General features: G+C 39.5%; 1 protein-coding gene across 1 annotated transcript; it reads left to right on the top strand.

Moving 5' to 3' along the window:
* Positions 1-737: 737 nt before the first annotated feature.
* On the top strand, positions 738-15,182 carry adss1 (adenylosuccinate synthase 1). Its single transcript, XM_052145489.1, has 13 exons — positions 738-964; positions 3,124-3,226; positions 4,895-4,957; positions 5,046-5,096; positions 9,479-9,545; positions 9,687-9,794; positions 9,878-9,959; positions 10,044-10,170; positions 10,248-10,402; positions 13,520-13,644; positions 14,418-14,515; positions 14,707-14,856; positions 14,939-15,182. Exons 1-13 carry the CDS (start codon positions 776-778, stop codon positions 14,989-14,991), a joined length of 1,371 nt encoding a protein of 456 aa, XP_052001449.1. The 5' UTR covers positions 738-775; the 3' UTR covers positions 14,992-15,182.
* The last annotated feature ends 258 nt before the right edge of the window (positions 15,183-15,440 follow it).

Raw genomic sequence — 15,440 nt, 5'->3', positions numbered from 1 at the left:
CTTTTCATTCATTGAAATGTATAGAAGTTAATGTTAACTAGAATAAGTTAGAAGTTTCTTGGATTGTCTACTTGTTAAATCAGTATTGCTTTCATCAGCTGATGTCTTATCACATGCTGAAGATTAAAGTTTGAAAGTTCAATTGTGCGTTTCAGTCACGGTGCTTCATTATTCAATAATAGCACATTGTCTGCGCATGCGCATGATGGCGGTTTTCCATCGGAAAACGGCTGTTGGCCTCCAGGGGACGCTTGACGGCTCAGAAACCCGAATCCCACGTAGGATCACATTCAAATCAAAAGACGACTATTGTCATAACTGAGACATTTGTACACTACAAGTTGTAATATTTTAAACCTGTTATATATTTAGGATGTACGCTTTGAGATAAAAACAAAATACGCCACGGCAATCTCTATTAAACTGGTTATTCATAAAGCCATAAGTAAACAGCAACGTCTGTGATTGGGCCATCCTGTACAGCGATGAGAAAAGTACCATGTTGCACATGACCCCGCGTTTTCAGCCGCGGACTTGACAACTTGAATACTTCCATTTAAAAACTAGCGAATTATTTGTAAATAATTAAGGAGTTCAAATAGGGAAAAATATATTCATACCGCTCCTGACAAATTAGAGACAACTTTCGGGCCGCAGATTCCCGCCCATTTTGAGACACAACGTCCATTCTATCCGCTCAAATTCAGTTTCTGTGAGTGTCGTTGAGGCGCGCGGGTTGACAGCTGTCATTATTACTTCATTCCGCTGCGGAGACATGTCTTTAAACTGGTCAGTGAACGACCACAAGAGCTGCACGAACCCGCCTTCAGACGCCGTTAAACGGCCACGAAACGACTCAGGGAACAAAGTGACGGTAGTTCTGGGCGCGCAATGGGGAGATGAAGGCAAAGGGAAAGTTGTTGATTTATTGGCAACAGAGTCTGATATCGTGTGCAGATGTCAGGTAATCGTATATCTAAAAAATATATATTTTTTTATTCTTAAACTATTATATATATCCAAGTACTCAATTCAAAGTCATTTTGATATTTTACGAAGTAATTAATTACTGTAATTAAATTACTTTTCCATTGAAAAAAAAGTAAAGTAAGGGATTACTCTTAATTTTTCATCAATTTAATTACAGATACTTCTGATATAATTGCGTTAAATTCTGTATAAAGCAATAGTGAATTTAATATCTAATGTTAAAATATATGTTTTGTAATTTAATGCTGCCCCTTTAAATTCTTTGGCCAGCTCATTAATAATTTATTTGATTTGATATATATTTATTTGAAAGAATTAAAAATAAAGTTTCATATCTATCCTTGTATTTTTCATCTGGTCGAGGTTGAAGTTTAGAAAGTAATTAGTAATAAGTAATTTGATTACTTTTCATACAGAGTAATTAGTACAGTAATCTAATTACACTGTAGAAGTTGTAATTGCTAGTTAGTAATTCATTACTTTTTTAGAGTAACCCACACTGGTTGTGATGAATGATGTTTTATTATAATTTCATAAAACAAGCAGTGAATGTATTTGTTTTTAATTTAAAAATATTATTAATATTTGAAAAATTTTGTCCACCAAATTAAAGTCATTAATAGCAGCTATTTCAAAATTATTATTTTCATATTGTTATTATCATAAAAAAATCAATATTTTGCCATTTTAATGTAAATGTAAATGCACATTTGGTTCAGGTCATTTGGTGCAACCACGAGAAAACTACTTGATATTTTTTACTTAAAAATGTATGATATTTAATACAAATAATTTTCACCTTGAAACATATGTTTGAAAAAAAATGTGAAATTAATAATTAAGTTAGCTCTCATGTATTGAAGGTACAAGGAAACTATTTGAATACATTTTACTTGATGGTTGCACCACATGACACTTAAGTCATTAAAATTCAATTAAAGTAATTAAATCCATTTTTATTTTTTGTAGAAAATAATATAAAGGTTTTTTTACTTGTAAAAAAAACAAAATTAACTCATCGATTACTACCAATTTGACATGCATTTTAATCTAGATTTTTGAAAATAGAATTTATAATAATCACTAATACTTTTATTTTAGTTATTGGTTATTATACTGGACATAACCAATATTATTAATGCATAAATATCTTTTTTGGGGCAAATTCAAATTTCTACACTCCAAAAAATAATTTATTAAATTAAGATTTACGCATTTCAATTTCATAACAAAATTCCATTGAATTGTATTGAGAAATGTTTCATCATTAACTAATTAAATTAAAATTAATTTAGAAAATTACACAATTCAATTTAATGGGATTTTGTTATGAAATTTAAATGCATACATTTTACAAAACATGCTAAAACATGTTTTGAGTGTATCTTGTTTTTCTGTAGAGAAAACCTGTTAGAACATCATAAATATAATGTAGCATAAGTCATATTTGTGCAAAAACAATGCACAATAAATGCATAAACAATATACTGTATTAATCCTTATGTGTGTTGTTTACATTGACGGTGTGTGCCTGCATGTAACCATATATTCAATATTTAAAAACACTTATGGATTTCATATGAATATTGGGGGGAGGTGTGTGTGTGTGTGGGCGGGGGGGTTGTTCCTCAAAATGTTTATGGTGGTTATGGCCCCGTTTAAAGTGTAGTCGTCGTAGTCCTTATCAATTTGTATTTTTAAATATGTTCTCTAAACTTTAAAATGAGATATTGGCCCCTGTGCCGTTCTTTTGGTCTGTATCGCACTAAATGTCAGTCAAAGAATTCTGCCCGGCCCTCGGCTGAACTCGGGTCACATTCCCAGCATTACTGGACATGTGAGAAGGGCACGACTCGGGCGACAGATGCCCACTGCCAAAGCTGTTCAAAATAGGAGCCCATGCCGCTGGTTCTGAGTCCTGGTTGGTCGGGTCGGGCTGTTTTTGGGGGCTTGTCTTTCCATTGGACACATCTGTGGTAAAGGGCAAACCGAGTCATATTTCCAGGTTTCCCCTTTGAAGATAATTAATTTCAATTTAAACTCCGTTATTAATTACCATTGGCTATTTACAGTAAGTTTACAGTGGCTGCAAACGATCCCAAAGGTGACTTTGATTTGTCTGTCACTCCACAGGGAGGAAATAACGCTGGTCACACAGTGGTGGTGGATGAGAAAGAGTATGATTTCCATCTTCTCCCCAGTGGAATAATCAGCACCAAATGCACATCATTCATCGGTGAGAATAAAGAGTTTGCAGTCCAATGCACAGGACGCTTTCTGTAATTAAAGTATCATTGCCTGAGATATTTACTGTTACATTGGACATATTTGAGAGCGTTAGTAACTCGGTGAAGTGTGTCATTTTTTCGTTATTTCAACATTATTGACTCATAATAGTGATGTCAAAAGTACCGGTACTTCGGTACCTAGTCGATACACACTTAGTTTAGCGTGTGCCGTTATTCTGTTTACACTGAAAGGGACAAATTGGTAATAATTCAATTAAAATAGTAACATTGATTAATAAACCATGTGATTATGAAACCATATATTTAATTAACTCTTTAAGCTCGATTAGGCCCTTTGGCCCGCCCACGAGAAACAAAAATAAACGTCAAAATATTAATAACTACAGTTTTGACTTTACAAAACTGATCAAGTGCTTTGAAATTTGCAGATAAATCAGAAATGTTACGTTTTTATAATTTATTAAAGAAAATGCACTTTACATATTATTGTAATCAGTAAAAACATCAATCTGATCAAATATTCATGTGTCATATGTCGTTGGAAAGCTTTTAAAGAGTAAAATACAACCAGAGTATTTGTTTTACTCATAGACAAAACTATAGCGAGTAACAGCTAAATATATGTCTTTGATAATTATGTTGTTGTTGCTTATATGCAGCGTTTTCACTTATAACTTCAACATAAAATATCACCATTATTTAAAAGAGGTGATTATCTTTCAATGGAGTCCACACACAAGATAATCAGATGTATAGATCATTAGATAATCCACATGAAGCACAATGTTACATATGACCACCAGGAGATGGCGCCAAATACACGACACAGACTCAATGATGACTCAAATGACACAGAATGAAACTCATTCTGTGAAATCTCATGACTAAAATCATGTCTGCATGCTATGCAAACCTTTAGTCATTGTTGTGTTTGCATGTGTAATTAGTTCTTATGTACACTTATTATCTTTTATTTGTGTGGAGATGTTTTTAGACACTATGATCAATTATATTTGATTGCTTTGTTGTATCAACACAAACATTTTCCCAGATAGAGTTGACATGATTGGGAACATAAAAGCAGTTTTTCGGATCCACCTTATTTACACCCAGAGATATATAACTTTTTTTTTTTGGGCTCAAATTTTTTCTTTATTTTCTTTATTTATTTTGTGATTTTTCAGCTGCTTCTTAGACTGAAAGTCTCAAAAAGTCTCATAATCTACATCATTAAACAATATGAAAAGTTTCTTTACAGTGATACCAAACGCTCGACCCTCCTTGTTTGTTTGTATTTTTCGTAGAGTTATAAGCCTTTAATTTAGGGTATTCCACTAAAACAGGAAATCTTTAAATACACCTTCAGAGTTTAAAGGGTTAAATAAATACAGTCTGCATGTTCTGCGCACTTTAGCGGAGCCGCTTATAAGGTTTTGGTATTGTAACAACACTAGACACAACCAGTCTTGGGAGTTTAGGGCGGGACTATCTGTTTGGGTGACCAATGGCAGATGGGGGAGTGTTCACAAAACATGAACATTATTTTGAAATTACACACTTCACCTTTAAACTGATTTGAGTGTGATAATCTCAGAGATTAGCACATTTAATCCAGATTGACTAGAGGAAACATATGCAATGCTCTCTGTCTGCAGGTAACGGGGTCGTCATTCATCTTCCAGGATTATTTGAAGAGATTGACAAGAATGAGAAAAAGGGTAAAATACTACTTTTATAATAAGGAAATCCTTTTAACTGATATTAACACAAATCACATGGACTAATGTTCTTTTTCTTTAATCGAAGGTCTGAAAGGATGGGAAAAAAGACTCATCATCTCCGATCGAGCTCACATAGGTACAGAAATGATCAGGAAATGTCATATACATGGAATTGTTTACATTTGGGATTTCCAGGCATGGAAAAGTCATAGAAATACGAAAAAGTCTTATTAAGTCATTCAAACTAAAAGTTGAATTAAAGTTAGATAGGTTAGAAATTGCTCTTTATACACTGAATAAAATGAAGAGTAACTTTTACCTTCAGATCTGATGTGCATTTAAATGAACATTTTACCAGAACATTCCACATTTTGACCTTTCATTAGTAACATGTTAACACTGTAAAGCCTGACATTAAAGAATTGTCAGAAAAGTCCAATTATTTTGGCATTAAACTGTTTTTAGTACCATTATACAAACTATTAAAATAAATCGTAAAAAAATAAATTGCACAGGTTTTTTTTTTTTTTTGGCTTTAGGCTTTAAAGGTCATTATCCTCCTGAGGTCCAGCAATTACATTTTGTGTAGGACATTTGTTATTTAAGTGTTTAGCCCATACATGCTACAGTGGTAAACCGTGGGGTATTATTGTCTGGATTTTTTTGTCTCATGTGTTTCTCTGCCCCGGCTGTTTCTGTTCTCTGTCTTGTTACTTGGCTCCGCCCCCTCGTTCCCTGATCTTTTGTTATTTGCTTCACCTGCCCTCCTTGTTTACCTCTTGACTTCTCCTTCTTTATATTTTCCGTGTTCTTTGTCCTGTGTTGGACAGGGCTTGACTGGGAAGATAAATCGGCCCCAAAATGTATTGAGGGAGGGGTGAGACAAAAGTTGTTGAGCGGGGGGTGTTCGCTGTCCTTTTCTGCATATCGCAGCGCCGTTTTGTGGTCCGTTCTGCATAACGCGGCAGCCCATTCGGCCTGTTTCGCGGCCGACCCACCGGCCTGCTTGGTTCTCCCGATGGCCAGTCCGCCCCTGATCGGCCCCAAAGTGCATCGGGACAATGCCCGGTATGCCAGATTACCAGTCCAGCCCTGGTGTTGGATCATTCCTTGTGGTTTCTTGTTAGTCTGATTTGTTCATGGTTCTTGTATTTTGTTTTATGCTTGTTTTTGCTTTGTTTTTCGTTTTTCTGAATAAAACCCCTTTTTGTGTTCATCAGCATATGCGTTTGGGTTCTTCTGTTTCATTCCCTGGCAGAATGATCCAACCAACCTATTGAACCCAGCAGAAATGTTCTCTTTCATCTGAACCCCGCTCCAGTCAAGCAGGAACTGTTCTCCTAGAACTTGCCCCTGGACTTCAGGTTTAGTATTTATCGCCAGGGCAATTGACCTTTTGGGATTTATGCCTAGGCACTCATCAATGCAGTTCAGGGGTTGGGAATTGGCGAGACTGGTCTTATACATCTTTTTCATGCGTCTGGGAGGTGTTTGGGGACTTGGACTCCTGAAGGTGGTTGATAAAGATGTCCTACTCGGGAATTGAGACCCCATCTTTGATGATCCCACCTCCCGGCCCCAGTCAACACATAGCCCCATCGCTGTTTCCTCAGACATGCCTACCCTAGAGAGTCGTCAGGCTGGAGGTAACAGGAGGAAACGGAGCTCCTCCACTGCAGCACCCCTGGAGGCACCTGCCCTGGCTGATGCTGGACCCTTGAGGCGCCGGCTCTGGCCATCGTTGGTGGCCGAAGAGCCAGATGCTGACCACCTGGAGGTGGCTGAGCTTGTTGCTGACCGGCAGGAAGCTGTTGACCACCAGGAGGCGGCCGAGTCCGCTGCTGCCCGGCTGGAGGTGGCCGAGTCTCTCAGAAGATGCTTGCGTTGTTTTTTTCTGAATAAAAACACTTTTTGTGTTCATCACCGTCTGCGTTTGGGTTCTTATGTTTCACCTCTTGACAATTATCAGAGGTCTCCCTGGGCTTTTCAGAGATACCAAATGTTTGAGAGTTTGACTGTGACAACTTCCTCTCCTTGGTTTATACATATGGATTTAAATGTATCACAGTATCAAATACAGTATGAATAAAATGATAAACATTTTATCCACCAAACACATTTTTTTATTGACATTTAAAAAGGGGAATTGTAAAACTTTTTTTGCTGGTTCTCAGGAACTTATGGTAAGATGACATCATAATAGCTGTTAATGTAAAATAATGATATGAAAATTTAGTCACACTTTAAATATATCTTATAAAATGTATATGACAGAGTTTTCAAAGCTCTGTGATTTTGTTATGTGGTGGGCATGAATGTAATGTAATGGTGATTCAGATATAAACCTCAAAAGCCTGTTTTATCATATTTGATACGTGGATTTCAAAGGGGCTTTTTCAATAAAATAATATTCAAAATTTTAAGCAAGCACAAGTTATAATATAATAATTAATGTCAGTTTTACTTTATTAAAATAAGCTGTCATTTATCCCATCATAAGAGTCACTTCTCTTAAACAGATCGATATAAACATTGAACCCACTTTTTTTCTCACAAATAACCACTAGATGGTGCCATAAACAACTTACTTACCATAGATTGAGACCTCAAGACTTGGTGCACAAAACACAATAACGGTAACAATTATTATAATATTTGTTTTCATGAATGGGTCATTTTGAGTCGAAAATAAACGTAAGACTTTATAAAACAAGAAGTTACCGAACGTAACAACAAAATCAACTATAAAAATTGTGTGAATCAACTTGCAAACAGTGAAACCATGCAGGCTCTTTCATTATTCAAGGGCCATGCATGCTGGGAACATAAGCTTCGAAAAGTTACGTGAAATTTACTCAAATTAGCGAATATATTTGACAAGGTTTCCTGCTTTAGGATAAACACATGATGATGCATTTTAAAAATAACAAATATTCATAAATAATATTTACTTATAGGCTAAAACATTAATCAATACATATTTGATTTAAAAACAAATGTAGTATTTTATATTTTCAAGTTCATGCTTAAACTAATTTATTCAATGTAGAAAGTACTTAATAAAGGATGAGTTCACTCAAAAATGATAATTCGGTCATTGTTTACTCACCCCAGTGTTGTTATAACCCTATATGACTTTATTTCTTTTTCTGAACACAAAGGGGGAAATAGTGAATAAATGTTGTGCTCTGTGATGTCACAATGGCAGTTTATGGTGACACCTCTTCAAACTTCAAAAGAACACAAAAGTATCATTCAGAAGTCTAATTAATTATTCATGAGACTCATGATTGTTATGAAAGTATACGATAAGATTTGATGAGAAACTGAAATCTAATGTGTTATTTAGTGTAAATGTTCACTGTTGATCTCCTGTGTGTGTTCATGATAGGACACGAGAGCAACAGTTCACACAGACCCCCCTTGTGACATTGGGGCGTTCAAGCGAAAACTCGTTGTGTTTATCTAAAAACAGCGATAGTGACAACAGAACACAACTGCACATAAAACAGAGAACAGAAGTTCCTAAACAAGTCTGAAGAGTTTGTAGTGAAATTATTGATGCATTTCTATGCCCAGCCTTATTTTTTTGTATGTTTTTGGACCGGTGCCAGTTCACAGCGGATGGAGTTACCTGGGTGATGCCGAAAATAGAAAACATGTGATCGATAGAATATAAGTCACTCATCACAGCTGGTTAGGACAAAAACTCTGTTTAATATAGAAAATAAACCTTTTATCACGTGTCGTTTGCCGTCAGGTTAGGACACAGTGTGACTGTGGCGTCCTGTAGCTCCTCTTTGTTTCAGTTTAATATCCAAATACTCCGTTCAAAAAAAAGGCTGGGCATAGAAATGCATCAATTCTTCCTCTACAAACTCTTCAGACATGTTTAATAATTTCTGTTCTCTGTTTTATGTGCAGTTGTGTTCTGTTGTCACTATCACTGTTTTTAGATAAACAAAACGTGTTTTCGCTTGAACGCCCCAATGTCGTGAGGGGTGTGTGAACTGTTGCTCTCGTGTCCTATCATGAACACACACAGGAGATCAACAGTGAACATTTACACTAAATAACACATTAGATTTCAGTTTCTCATCAAATCTTATCGTATACTTTCATAACAATCATGAGTCTCATGAATAATTAATTAGACTTCTGAATGATACTTTTGTGTTCTTTTGAAGTTTGAAGAGGTGGTCACCATAAACTGCCATTGTGACATCACAGAGCACAACATTTATTCACTATTTCTCCCTTTGTGTTCAGAACAAGAAAGAAAGTCATATAGGGTTACAACAACACTGGGGTGAGTAAACAATGACTGGATTTAAATTTTTGGGTGAACTGTCCCTTTAAAAAAACATTATTTTTTTTTTTTTTCTTTTTTTTTTTGCTTTTTCAGTGTTAATCAAAGTCAACTGTAAAACTCACGGAAAATAATTCTCTAAAGTTGTTGTGATGGAATATTTTAAAGATAATGTACAGTGAGCTCACAAGTGCATCTGTTTCTGTCAGTGTTTGACTTTCATCAGGCCGTTGATGGACTTCAGGAGGTGCAGAGACAAGCTCAAGAGGGCAAAAAGTAAGAACAGATGTTTTCTTCATTTACTAGAGAATCCATCATACTGTAGTTTATATAAGGCCATCCCCTTCATTCCCATTCACATGTGCTAATAGTACTTCCTGTTTGATGTCTGCTAACCCCCTGTATTTCGGTTCATAGCATAGGAACAACTAAAAAAGGCATCGGACCGACCTATGCTTGTAAAGCGTCCCGCACTGGACTTCGCATATGTGATCTAATGGCTGATTTCAATGAGTTTTCTACAAGGTAAAATACTCACAATAACTATACATGCTTACACTACAGCAGTGTGTATGTGACGTGTAACTCTCTGTTCTGCCCCCCTGAAGGGTGAAAAACCTGGTCAAGCATTATCAGTCCATGTTCCCCTCTCTTAAAGTGGACGCTGACGGTGAGCTGAAAAAGCTAAAGGTCAGTTAAACCGAGACTCTGTGCTCTGTGCCGGCGTTATGGGACGTGTGCTCGCTGATCAGGGCGCTCTGGTCTCATTTACAGGAGTATGCGGAGAGAATAAGACCCCTCGTCAGAGACGGCGTCTATTTCATGTATGATGCAATTCACGGACCCCCGAAGAAAATCCTGGTGGAGGGCGCTAACGCGGCCCTTCTTGACATTGACTTCGGTGAGGACAAACCGCACGCTTCACTGTAGCACTTGGAAAGATATCGTACTGAAAGAGTTTGTTTGTCTTCCCTCTAGGAACGTACCCGTTTGTGACATCATCGAACTGCACCGTGGGTGGCGTGTGCACCGGTCTCGGCATCCCTCCCGCTTACATCGGAGACGTGTTTGGAGTATCGAAAGCGTACACCACCAGAGTCGGGATAGGGGCCTTTCCTACAGAGCAGCTCAATGTATATAGAGTCTGACTCTTGACATAATGTCAACATTGTAGGGGTGTAACGATTCACCCGTATTCTTGATGCATCGATTAGTACTCCTGTACATATGCATCGAGAATCATTTGTGTCGGTCAATAATCGCTTTAAACTGTTAAAAATCGAATGAATAGCGATTCAGAAAACGTTTCATTTTTGTCCTGGGGCGTGTGCCCTCGCAGACACGTGCTGCACTCCTCCGTCGCCCTTCACGGGAGCGCGACCGCTCTCCGTTCCGTCCGTAACTCTCACTGAAACGTTTCCTGAGCAGCTTTCGGTGTCTTTCATGCCCCTTATTTCTGATATCTCCTCCAGATGGCCATTTTAAGGGGCGAGTATTGACGCTGACTATCACACCTGGAGTCGCGAGTTTGAATCCAGGGCGTGCTGAGTGACTCCAGTCAGGTCTCCTTAGCAACCAAATTGGCCCGGTTGCTAGGGAGGGTAAAGTCACATGGGGTAACCTCCTCGTGGTCGCTATAATGTGGTTCTCGCTCTGTGGGGCGTGTGGTGAGTGACTCCAGTCAGGTCTCCTTAGCAACCAAATTGGCCCGGTTGCTAGGGAGGGTAGAGTCACATGGGGTATGACGGTACGGCATGATGTACCCCCCCTCCCTTCCTCTTTGCCTGGGGGAGGGCGTGCCCTAAGCCCCGTCTGCCGGCAGATCATCCCCGTCTACCTGGATGAGGGAGGGGACAAGGGGAGGGAAACAGGAATAATTAAAATGGGGGGGGTGCTTCCTGTAACAGTGTAGTACCCCCCAATAAAACACTATAAAATTTAAAAGAGAGGGAAAAGGCCAACGTAGAGCGACAGTGAGAGAGAGAGAGATGGAAAAAAAACAAAACACTTACTCGCCAGTTCTCAGATACGCCGCAGCTTGTTCCTCGGACACTCCTCCACCCTCTATCGGACGACAGCCGCACCTCTCCAGGCGAATCAGAGGCCTGATCTATACATTTGAAACAGTATTTTAATGTTTACAGATTAAACCCCATTGACTTCCATTGTAAGCGTCTCACTGGAACATCAATTTGTCCTTTATTAAAGAAAAGGAGGGACGAGTCCAAATTATTTTATGTAGTAATCAACATTATGCCACAAATGCTGTCGATTGAACCCGGAATATTTCTTAAATATTATAATATATAAAATATAAAGTGGCGACATGACCTTGTTGAACATCTGTTGGCTTAAAGTTGAAGTATGTCACTTTTTCGGTGTTAAAATACTTTCTTCTATGCCCGCTTAAAATGCAGAGACAACTGTAAGTAATCCATTCATTGGTTCATTTTCTTGAAGACTGTAAACACTGTGTCTCTGTGGCGCTATAAAAATTCCCTTAGACTCGCCCACAAACAAAATTACTAAACCAATGGCGGGGCTTGTGGGCGGGGCTATCTGACTGTTTGAACAACAGTAGACGAGGGGCGTTTCATAACTATTCAGAAAGCTGTTTTGAAAACGATTTATATTTATATCCGTTTGGTGGCGCTAGTGTCGCAGAAATTACATACTTCAGCTTTAACGTGCACTTTGGGGACAGTGTGTTTATGTACATGTATACCTGTAAATATATTCAAATATGTAAATCAGCTGACTATCACACCTGGAGTCAACAGTTTGAATCCAGAATGTGCTGAGTGACTCCAGCCACGTCTCCTAAGCAACCAAATTGGCCCGGATGCTAGGGAGGGTAGAGTCACATGGGGCAAACAAATTGGCCCGGTTGCTAGGGAGGGTAGAGTCACATGGGGTAACCAAATTGGCCCGGATGCTAGGGAGGGTAGAGTCACATGGGGCAACCAAATTGGCCCGGTTGCTAGGGAGGGTAGAGTCACATGGGGTAACCAAATTGGCCCGGTTGCTAGGGAGGGTAGAGTCACATGGGGTAACCAAATTGGTCCGGATGCTAGGGAGGGTAGAGTCACATGGGGCAACCAAATTGGCCCGGTTGCTAGGGAGGGTAGAGTCACATGGGGTAACCAAATTGGCCCGGTTGCTAGGGAGGGTAGAGTCACATGGGGTTACCAAATTGGCCCGGATGCTTGGGAGGGTAGAGTCACATGGGGTAACCAAATTGGCCCGGTTGCTAGGGAGGGTAGAGTCACATGGGGTAAACAAATTGGCCCGGTTGCTAGGGAGGGTAGAGTCACATGGGGTAAACAAATTGGGCCGGTTGCTAGGGAGGGTAGAGTCACATGGGGTTACCAAATTGGCCCGGATGCTAGGGAGGGTAGAGTCACATGGGGTAACCAAATTGGCCCGGATGCTAGGGAGGGTAGAGTCACATGGGGTAAACAAATTGGGCCGGTTGCTAGGGAGGGTAGAGTCACATGGGGTTACCAGATTGGCCCGCATGCTAGGGAGGGTAGAGTCACATGGGGTTACCAAATTGGCCCGGATGCTAGGGAGGGTAGAGTCACATGGGGTAACCAAATTGGCCCGGATGCTAGGGAGGGTAGAGTCACATTGGGTAACCAAATTGGCCCGGATGCTAGGGAGGGTAGAGTCACATGGGGTAACCAAATTGGCCCGGTTGCTAGGGAGGGTAGAGTCACATGGGGTAACCAAATTGGCCCGGTTGCTAGGGAGGGTAGAGTCACATGGGGTAACCAAATTGGCCCGGATGCTAGGGAGGGTAGAGTCACATGGGGTAACCAAATTGGCCCGGATGCTAGGGAGGGTAGAGTCACATGGGGTAACCAAATTGGCCCGGTTGCTAGGGAGGGTAGAGTCACATGGGGTAACCTCCTCATGGTGGTGATTAGTGGTTCTCTCAATGGGGCGTGTGGTGAGTTGTGTGTGGATCGTGGAGAGTAGCATGAGTCTCCACATGCTGTGAGTCTCCGCGGTGTCATGCACAACGAGTCACGTGATAAGATGCGCGGATTGACGGTCTCAGAAGCGAACTGAGACTTGTCCTCCGCCACCCGGATTGAGGCGAGTAACCGCGCCACCATGTGGACCTACTAAGTAGTGGGAATTGGGTATTCCAAATTGGGAGGAAAGGAGATAAAATTTTTAAAAATATGTAAATCAGGCTTTGAGGTGTGTAGTTAGTCAGTTTTCTCACTTGTGTTTGTTCATAGGCTGTAGGTGAACTGCTACAGACCAGAGGTCATGAGGTGGGCGTGACCACAGGCAGAAAGAGACGCTGTGGTTGGCTGGATTTGGTTATTCTCAAATATGCGCATATGATTAACGGATTCACTGGGTGAGTTTATCGCAGTGAACATCTGGTGTTTATGGGATAACCTCCTCGTGGTCGCTATAATGTGGTTCTCGCTCTCGGTGGGGCGTGTGGTGAGTTGTGCGTGGATGCCGCGGGGAATAGCGTGAAGCCTCCACACGTGCTACGTCTCCACGGTAACACACTCAACGAGTCACGTGATAAGATGCACGGATTGACGGTGTCAGACGCGGAGGCAACTGGGATTCGTCCTCCACCACCCGGATTAAGGCGAGTCACAACGCCACCACGAGGACTTGGAGCGCTTTGGGAATTGGCCTTTCCACATTAGGGAAAAAAAATAAAAAATATATATATATATAAATTGAAAAAATTTAAATTAAAAGACTTTTTCATAACTACAAAATGAACTTTAAATGACCTGAAAAGATTTTCATTTTTTGTTTTTAATACACAGTATATTTTAAAATGTAAAACATTTACAGTCCGCCTTCATTAGACATGAAAATGCGACTAGAAAGAGAAATTTAACAATATGAATCATATTTAAGCGATATCAGTAAACATTTTAGCTTTGGGATTTCTAAAGTACTAAAACTAAAATAAAAACGAACTAAAATGAAGCTAAAAAATTTAACTAACAGTCAAGGATTGCAAACTTTATTGGATTGACCAATTAAAAAAGCAGAAATAAAAACTAAACTAAATATTAAAAACTATAATAATCCCTATAACGACCTTCTGTGCAATTGTGCCGTTTCAGTCATGTTTAATGTTTGTTTTCTGACTTTTTGTAGCATTGCTTTGACTAAACTGGACATTCTTGATGTCTTGGATGAAATAAAAGTGGGCGTGGCTTATAAAATACATGGAAAAAGAATCCCATATTTCCCAGGTAAAATCATCTAGAAATATTCTCAATTTGACTATATTCTCCCAAGCTTAAATGCATGTTTTTATGTTTTCAACTATTTACATTTTGACATCAGAGCATGGATTAATAAGAGATTCAAATGAACAAGAAACATCAGGTATGAAGTCTAATAGTGTAAAGTATTCTCTCTCTTCATGCATCTGCACATGTAGCCAACATGGACGTTCTCCAGAAGGTGGAGGTGGAATATGAGACTTTTCCTGGATGGAAGATGGACACTTCAGCCGCGAGAAAGTGGAACGATCTTCCTCCTAAAGCTCAGAACTACATCCGCTTTGTGGAGAATCACATCGGCGTTTCTAGTGAGTCATTCACACATGACAGACGAAATGACTCCGTAATGCAATCCCTGAATTAAACCTCACTTTCGCATTCTCTTCACAGTTAAGTGGGTTGGTGTTGGGAAATCCAGAGAATGTATGATCCAGATGTTCTAGATCATGAGAACCCAGCGGTCCGTTCACAGGACGTTTCACAACAGCGGCTGCGCTGACGACGCCCACTGCTGCGCATCTACAGATTATCAGCACAACGGGAGGCTTTACGTGATAGATAACAAACTGCTCTCTGTTTATGTCCTTTCTGTCTATCAGTTGTGTGGATTAAAGCTGTTACTCTTTGATTGTTACCCCGTTTGATCACATTGTGTTCTGTAGATTGCACCCCATCGTTTCATTTAAACCACTGAAAGTTTCCTAAGAGTTCCTGGTTTATCTCACACTGCAGTTTCGTTAATGCAGGTTTTCCACAGTAATCAAAGCAATACTGTAGAATAAGGTCATGCCACTCTTAGAAAGACTGTCTTGCCGTAAGGTTTTATTCTGTTGTGCCAAATTAAAATGGTTTATTAATAGTATTTATAGGTTTCTCAGCGTTTTGTCTGAAG

Source organism: Xyrauchen texanus, chromosome 16 (assembly GCF_025860055.1).
Source record: "Xyrauchen texanus isolate HMW12.3.18 chromosome 16, RBS_HiC_50CHRs, whole genome shotgun sequence".
In the NCBI taxonomy this organism is placed as follows: Eukaryota; Metazoa; Chordata; class Actinopteri; order Cypriniformes; family Catostomidae; genus Xyrauchen; species Xyrauchen texanus.
This window is presented reverse-complemented; position numbering and strand designations above follow the sequence as displayed.

Coding starts and splice junctions, on each gene's coding strand:
- adss1 (XM_052145489.1), top strand. CDS start 776: ATGTCTTTAAACTGGTCAGTGAACGACCACAAGAGCTGCACGAACCCG. Junction 9,795..9,877: donor TTCAATGAGTTTTCTACAAG/GTAAAATACTCA, acceptor GCCCCCCTGAAG/GGTGAAAAACCTGGTCAAGC. Junction 14,857..14,938: donor GAATCACATCGGCGTTTCTA/GTGAGTCATTCA, acceptor TTCTCTTCACAG/TTAAGTGGGTTGGTGTTGGG.